Below are 8,514 nucleotides of genomic sequence, written 5' to 3'. Positions count from 1 at the left end.
GACAACGAATAAACGGGCATCGTGCGACTATCAACAGGCAGGACTGTTCCCTTCCAGTTGGGGAACACTTCAGCAGTCAAGGACATTCAGCCTCTGATCTCCGGGTCAGCATTCTACAAGGAGGCCTTCAGGAGACGCGACAACGCAAAATTGCTGAGCAAAAACTTATAGCTAAGTTCCGCACGCATGAATGCGGACTCAACCGGGATCTGGGGTTCATGTCGCATTACATTCGGCCCCCACCAACAAGCCTGGACTTGCAGAGGCCTACCGACTGAACTGGCTTGGGACAATTCACACCTCTTTAACCTGGAGTTACCTCTCTCTCTGCATCTTTGATGATTTGATTGCCTGCAGGTGCTCGCATTCCGGGGCATCTCTGACTGTGTCTATATAAACATTTCTGGAACAAGCCTTTCCATTCACCTGAAGAAGGAGCCGTGCTCCGAAAGCTCGTGTTTGAAACAAACCTGTTGGACTTTAACCTGGTGTTGTAAGACTTCTTACTGTGCTCACCCCAGTCCAACGCCGGCATCTCCACATCATAGAAGGACAAAGGCAGCAGACACACGTGAACACTTCCAACTGGGTTTTGCCCTCCAAGTCACTCACCATCCTGATCTGGAAATATATCACAGCTCCTTCACGGTCGCTGGAACTCCCTCCCTAATAGCACCGTAGGCGTATTTACACCACATGAACTACAGTTCAAGGAGGAGCTCACCACCACCTTCTCAAGGGAAATTAGGGCTGGCCAATAAATGCTGGTTGCATCCCATGAATGAATAAAAAAGCTAACAGGCATTGTCTAAAGACCAGCAAATAGCTAAAGGGCAGAAACATGCAGAGAAATTAAGGGGTATTAATGATTAGGGATTTCAACTATGTTGATATTAATTAGACAGAAGAGGTAGGGAAAGGGGTTCCTATATCAATAGTAAAAAAGCCTAACAAGGGAAGATTTAGGTAATATAATCATTGGTTATGGTATAGGCAGCCATTGGGTCTGTGCTGGATATCTACAAGAGCAATTCACCGATTGCCACCTCCCTGCCCAGAGATTCAATTTCTTTTTGAAAGCCATGGTAGAACTTGCCTTCACCATTCTTTCAGACAGCACATTCCAGATCCTAACCACTATCTGTGCAAAAACATTTTTCATGTTGCCAATAATCTTGCATTTTTCTGCAGTGGAAAGAGTTTGTCTTCATCTACTTTGTCCAGTCCCCTCATGATTTTGAATAACTATCGAATCTCCTCTCAACCTTCTCCAAAGAAAACAGTCCCAACTTTGAAGTTCTTCAAACCTGGAACTATTCACCACTTGGCTTGCAGCAGTTCAAAAATGCAGATCACCATCACCTTTGAGGACAATTAGGGATGGGCAACAAATGCTTGCCTAGCCAACAATGCCACATCTTGCAAAAGAATAAAGAAAAATTCTCCTGACCCTTTTTTTGCACCCTCGGTAATAACTTCCATCCTTCTTAAAGAGTGATGCCCAGATTATGCGCTTTGATCATGATACAGGAGTATGAAAGTATGGCGAAAACCAATTTAATGAATTGAAGGAATGCTGATTTTGAGGATTGAGAATAAAACTTGGGAACATAAAATGGGAAACTATATTGGCAAGCATATTTAAAATGGTGCTCAACAGAATGCATAGAAAATATATTCTGCTAAAAACTACATACTTGTGGGACTCGATGGATGAAACATTAAATACATAGACGAAAGAGTACATGATTAAGAGAATATAAAGAGATTAGGGGAGATGTTGTAAACAATTTGAAAGATAAATAGGAACTATGTAGTTAAATTAGCAAGCAAAATAAAACAAAATATTAAAATATTTTAGAGGCCCATCAGGCTGAGACAGGAATAAGACCATCAAGGGAGAAACAGAATACCATAGGTAATGATGGCAGAAATATTAAATAATAACTTTGCTTAATCATCATCTTTATTAATGTCACAAGTAGGCTTACATTAACACTGCAATGAAGTTACTGTGAAAGCTGCCACATTCGGGCGCCCGTTCGGGTACACTGAAGGAGAATTCCGAATGTCCAATTCACCCAACAAGCACGCCTTTCGGGACTTGTTTTTTGGGGGGGGGGGGGGGGGGGAGAGAAACCGGAGCAAATCCAAGCAGACACAGGGAGAATATGCCGACTCCGCACAGTGACCCAAGCTGGGAATCAAACCTGGGACCCTGATGCTATGAAGCAACAGCGCTAACCACTGTCTTACTGTGCCGCTTCAGTGTTTACCAAGGAGGTAGAGCAGGCAGACATGAGATGATCAAAGAGATAAGTATATTTATAATATAAAAACAAAATGGTCAGCAAGAAATCCAAAAGTGAATTTACCATAAACATCTTTATGCAAAGAGTGGTGAGAATGTGGAATTCACGACCACAGAGTGGTTGAAGTGACAATGGTTTTCACAGTAAGACTTGGATGAGAAAAGATAGGAGGAGGTTCACGTAGAGCATAATCATCGGAATGGACTAGGGGGACTGAATTGACTGTTTCTGTATTAAACCTACATAAAAGTGTAACATTGGCAAATAACTTCAGACGTAACAAAACTTTATTTTAAGTCCCTTCTGCAGGAAAGTTTGAGACACTTCTGCATTTTCTGGTTCTCGATCTTTAAGGCCAGCGGATATGCAAGTGCAGTTCCATTGTTTTAAAGGGATTGAAGGAAATTTCAAACAATTGTAGACCAGTTAGTCTTATATCGATGGTGGACAAATTACTAGAATCAATCCTGAGAGATAGGATTAACTGTCACATAGAAAGGCATGAAGTCAGGGATAGATTTGTTAAAGGAAATTTTATTAAATTCTTTGAGGAAGTGATGTAGCTACCTAAGATGGCCACTTGCAAAAGGACCATGGGAATTATGGCCAACCCAGTACTCACGACAGATACAGAGTCTATGTGTATTTGGAGCACAGGTAACTAGACCTAATCAAAACCCCCCGCTCGTTTGCATTTTAATGGCCCATTTTTCCAGGACAATAGAACTCCAATCAAGAAACCGATACAGCCACAGACTGATCAGCGGCACGCCCTTTACTTAGAGAGCCCAACTGCCAAGGTCAATGACCGCTAAGGACCCGCCCAGCTACCAAGGCACCCACCCCTTTATTGGTCAAAATCGAAGATAGTGATCAGAGCCCTGTCAAACTATTGGGTCCAAGGTTAAGGACCACCCCAAAGAGCACAAAATCCCAGAGGGATAAAAGAGGACACAGCCATGTGTTCTGTCTCGTTTGGGTCCGGCCTGTGCCAGCCCAACTGTAGCAGGAACAGCCAGCCAAGTTCAAGACCAACGATCACTACTTGGCGGATGAGCCCAGCAGAGACAGAGCCACTTTCTTCGAGCCAGCCAAGTGAAATCCAGATAAAGGCCTTATCCATTTGCATAGCGCCAGTCGCCCTGAAGTTAAGTATAGGTTATTGTAGCTGATAGGTGTAGTTTAACTCGTAGTAGATGTTGTGTTTGCATGTCGAGGTAACTCTTGTGTATGTAATTAAACCATCTTTTGAACTAACTAACTGGTTGTGTGGTCATTTGATCGATACAAGGGAAGGCTTGTGGTTCACCAACATTACCATCAATATTAGCAACAGTATTGGCAACGCTATTGGGATCGAAAACGAGCAAGTGTGACAAGAAGGGTTGATGAAAGTAGTGCAGTGGATGTGGTGTACGTGGGTTTTCGCAAGGCATTTGACAAGGTTCCACATTGTAGATTGGTCAAAAGGTAAAGCCCAATGAATACAGGGTAATATGGCAAACTGGATAAAAAGTTGGCTTAATAACAGGAAGCAATTGCAACAGTCGTTGTATGCCCTTATGAATGGAAAGTTATTTCAAATGGTGTTCCATAGGGCTTGGTCTTGGGACCCTTATTATTTGTTATATATTAATGATTTGGACGCGAACGTGGGGCACGATTGGGAAATTTGCAGACGACAGCAGTGGACAGTGTAGAGGATAGCTAAAAACCTCAAAATGATATAGATGGGTTGGTGAACTGGGCGTTAAAGTGGCAGATAGATTTTAACACCGAGAAGTGAGAGGTCATGCATTTAGGGAGGTCAAACAGTTATAGAGAGTAGACAATAAATGGGAATATACTAAGAGATGTAGATGAAGTGAGAGATCTTGGCGTACAGTTACATAGATCCCTAAAGGCAGCAGTTCAAGTAGACAAGGTTGTAAAGAAGGCATATGGAATGTTCTCCTTCATCAACAAGATGTATAGAATACGTATAGAATATAAAAGGATACAACGTTCGAATGGATAAAACACCAGTGAGGCCACAACTGCAGTAATGTGTGCAATCCTGGTCATCACATTATAGGAAGGACGTAATTCTTCCTGTGCAGAGGGGGTTTACAAGAAAGCTGCCAGGGCTAGAAAAGTGTAGCTACGAGCAGAGATTAGATAGGTTGTGGTTATTTTCCTTGGAACAAAGAAGGCGGAGGAGTGACTTGCATAGCACAGTGCATGAGGCCATTTTGCCCATCGTGTCTGCATCGACCCACTTAAGCCCTCATGTCCACCCTATAACCCCTCCTAAACGTTTTGGATACCAAGGGCAATTTAACATGGCCAAACCACCTAACCTGCACGTCTTTGGACTGTGGGAGGAAAGCGGAGCACCAGGAGGAAACCCACACAGACACGGGGAGAACGTGCAGGCTCCGCAGAGACAGTGACCCAGCGGGGAATCGAACCTGGGACCCTGGCGCTGTGAAGCCACACTGCTATCCACTGTGCTAACATGCTGCCCTGATTGAGGTTTACCAAATTATGAGAAGAGATAGAGTGAACAGGATAAAATTGTTTCCCTTGGCGGAGAATTCTAGAACCAGGAGACATATATTCCAGATAAGTGGCAGAAGGGCACACGAGGAAGAACTATTTTTACGCAGAGGGTAGTGGGTATCTGGAATTCGATGCCTGAGTTGGTGGTGGAGGCAGAGACACTAAACTCTTTTTAAAAATACCTGGATCTGCACCTCAAGTGCTGTAAACTACAGGACTATGGACTGGGTGCAACAAGGTGGGATTAAAAAGGGCACCTGGGTGCCCTTGGGTTGGCATGGACAAGATGGGCCGAATGGCATCCTCTGTGCTGATACTTTTCCATCATTCTATGCTTCAATTTACTCTTGATTTTTGGGCAAAAGACATGCAGAAGTCAGTCTGAGTCACATAAATGTCTTGGTGGAAGAAAGCGAGTTGACTGTGTGGGGTAAGAAAAATTGTACCATACATTCTCAAAAGTTGCAGTAACTCTGGAATATATAAAGAAAGATTTGGCAACTGATATTTCACAGTTTGAGAGTAACAAAAATATTCTGAATGTTAATGGTGCTTTATTGCTGAACATGTATGTGTCTTCAGTGATTTGAGAAAAATAAAACCAAAGAATTTAACAATGAAGATGTTTATTTTGCCCTTTGCATTTGTGCACCAAACACTTCACATTAAACTTTTAGTTTTTCTTGAGGGTGACAAAAACTGTACATAGACGCCAACGTTTTGCAGACAAAAAAATGTACCCAACATGTGAAACATTATGCTGAAAACATCATACTCCACATACATAGGATTTACATAACTGCCAATAATGTTTATGCACATCTGGTCATAGTGTAAGCTGTGCTTAGAAGACAACTAGCTTTGAAGTGTTGTGGCATCACAAACAGGATTTATGGCAGAACTTCACAAATATTTTGTTGATGCAGCACAAAAATCACCATAACTTATGGGCACACAAAAAATAGCCTGCTCTTAAGGACAACAAATAGTCATTTAAAAAGTGCTCAATAAAGTCAAAACATTCAATTTATGAAATGAATTGATTTTCACCAATCCAAACAAACTGCTGTTCACATTAACAATCGCGTCCATAGGAGACTGCATCTTCCAGCATAACATTTGGAATTTGCTATTTATTTGGTTTAAAAAAAACATTGGTGAGTGAAAAGATTTGTCCAATGCAATCTGCTCATAACACAACACTGTTAACATCTGAATTAAATTTAAGTTAAAATCGGATAGTGACCTACCCAATATTTTCAAATGCATATGAAGTTTTGAATTACATGTAAAACTACTGAAAGTTGAACAAAATCAAATGAAAGGATTCCAATTGTCCAATCTGATCGTAATTGCAGGAAAATAAAATCATAACAGAAACATTTTAAAACAAATATAATTTACCACTACTTTCAAACAACAATCCCTTCAAAATTTGGTACGAGTGATAATAACATTTCCATAGAACCCAAAAAAAAAGCAGCTGATTTGTATGGTATTGCTGTCATTTCTATTCAACTACATTTAAATGTCTTGTCATTAAATTAATAAAAGGACAGTGTTATTACATACATAATTCCATTCACAATTTAACTTTCACTTCTTAATGACAATTAATTACAACCATATTCAGATTGGTCCAGTGTAAAGATTTTCCATATGTGCCACCTATTTTGTTTTTACCAATTTTAAACAGTGAATTTAGAAAGTTTCAATAAAAGCAAGTTAGCCAAGTGAACATTCTTAAAAACAGAACATGCATGTGCATTTTAAACAGGGCTGGATTTGCTGCCTATACTATCCTTCATTAAGTCAATTACTAAAGCGTACACAAAATGTCTCAACTACCGAACAATATTACAATGTTGAACATTTTCATATGTAACTGAGGTAACAATAACATATTCAGCTGTATCTTTTTGAGAACAGGACCTAGAGTAGGGCAGAATCAAATGGAATCTCGACTTGTGCATCATTTCAGATATTTCACCCTGTATAAGTAGCATCCAAAATGTGCAAGCTTGATTTAAAAAAAAACACTATTTGCTTCAATACTAAACAATTATTAGAAACCTAGTCATTGTTTTCCATGCTTTATTGATGTTTAATTTTAACATCAATTCCTCAAAGCCAAAACTAACCACAGTGAAGCAGAGCAGTGACCAATGGTGTGTACAGAGTAGTGTTTCGGTGAAGAGGTCTCATTCATAGCCCTAGGACATCAGCAATCTCTCACAGCAGCTCTCTACTACACTTTCAGCAGCTGTGTGGAGTTAACTCGACTAGAAACAGTACTCCAGCCAGTCCTCTTGGTCAGGAAAGATTTGTGGAATTGAGAAACTGCATAAATGTTAAAGGAGTGGAGGGAGAAAATTGCCAACAAGTATCATTTGTCCAGATGGGCATGAAAAAGCTCGTTTTACAGTGAGTTCAAAATTAAAATTGTAACAAGACAGCAATACCTCCTCCAAATTACTGGAGTGAAATATTAGTCAAAATTACTGGAATGAAATATTAGTAAGCTTTCGAAGTCTCAAACATGTCAGCTGAATTGTGACGAGGTGTCTCTATGGATATTGGAAATCGGTCTATTGATGCTTCAGGCCACCTGATTTATGTACTTTTTGCTGCTGGATCATTGTACGTATATTTATACAGTAAAGACGAACTGTTGTGTAGATTCGGAAAACCAGTGATCTCGATCAATCTTTTAGGTAGTAAAAAAGGTGATTAATCCATCCAGTTTTCATATGCATGGGGAGAGCTCTGATCAACTTAAACCCGATTTGCTCCATCTGTCGCTCAATACTATTGGCTCAGACAAATGACTACATTCACAAATTATCCACCAAGTTTTTAAACAAGACAAGTTTGGAATGCTGGAGAAGGAAAATTACAAATGTCACTAAAAATAGTTCTAATTAACAGGAATGTGATACAGGGAAAACCTTAAGCTAGTTCAGTTGTGTTCATGAGGTCCATTTTTTTCTGCATATATTTCTATTTCTAAAAGAAAAACACAAAAGCCATGCATAGTTTTGTACATAACTAATTTCACTGTTGTGAATATTAATGATCACTCCACCATCTATTTGGACCTCTTGCCGAGTATAAACATTATGGCCTTTGCCTCCTCAAACAAGTAGTAAACTTCTGCTTTACTCTACTACATGATACTCAGACCCTTACACATTATAATTACTAAAGGACTATAACATATCACAGTGAACTTCAGTTCAACTAGCCCTAATAATTTCACCTTATTCAGAGAAATTGTTCCACTTGTCTCTATTCTGAGACATCATATACTCAATGGAAAACTTATGCCTCCCAGGGAGTTTTGCTCTTTGAACAACACGCTTCATTATCTGTTTCCTTGAGATATTCCAAACAGTAACATTGGCTAATAAACACAGAGGTCTGGAAATTTCATTTCATAAACTGGGATGGAATGGTACTGAACGTGGCCAGCTGCAACACTCATGGATCCCGATGGGCTTGGAGGCGGCCTGCTAGAGAAAAATCCAAGTCAGATTACTGAATTTCAAACCTTGTAAAACAATTATTTTTAACATTTGGAAAACAATTTTTAATTTAACATTTGTCAAACAATTCATAAACATAGTAAAACTTTCATTTAATGTCATAAAATGAAAGATTA

General features: G+C 39.9%; 1 protein-coding gene across 8 annotated transcripts in view; it reads right to left on the bottom strand.

Moving 5' to 3' along the window:
- Positions 1 to 5,462: 5,462 nt before the first annotated feature.
- The window catches only part of LOC119972479 (protein EFR3 homolog A-like), a 209,342-nt gene continuing 206,290 nt past the window's right edge, over positions 5,463 to 8,514 (bottom strand). For 6 of the 8 annotated variants that reach the window (XM_038809233.1, XM_038809237.1, XM_038809239.1 and 3 more), the window contains one exon: positions 5,463 to 8,365. In XM_038809233.1, coding sequence (XP_038665161.1) covers positions 8,257 to 8,365 — 109 coding nt within the window. In that variant the 3' untranslated portion in view covers positions 5,463 to 8,256. The remainder of the gene's footprint in view (positions 8,366 to 8,514) is intronic. The other 2 variants (XM_038809236.1, XM_038809238.1) reach the window with 1 other exon arrangement.

This window comes from Scyliorhinus canicula, chromosome 10, assembly GCF_902713615.1.
Source record: "Scyliorhinus canicula chromosome 10, sScyCan1.1, whole genome shotgun sequence".
Lineage (NCBI taxonomy): Eukaryota > Metazoa > Chordata > Chondrichthyes > Carcharhiniformes > Scyliorhinidae > Scyliorhinus > Scyliorhinus canicula.
Note: the sequence above shows the minus strand (reverse complement) of the source record. Positions and strands in the feature narration are given on the sequence as shown.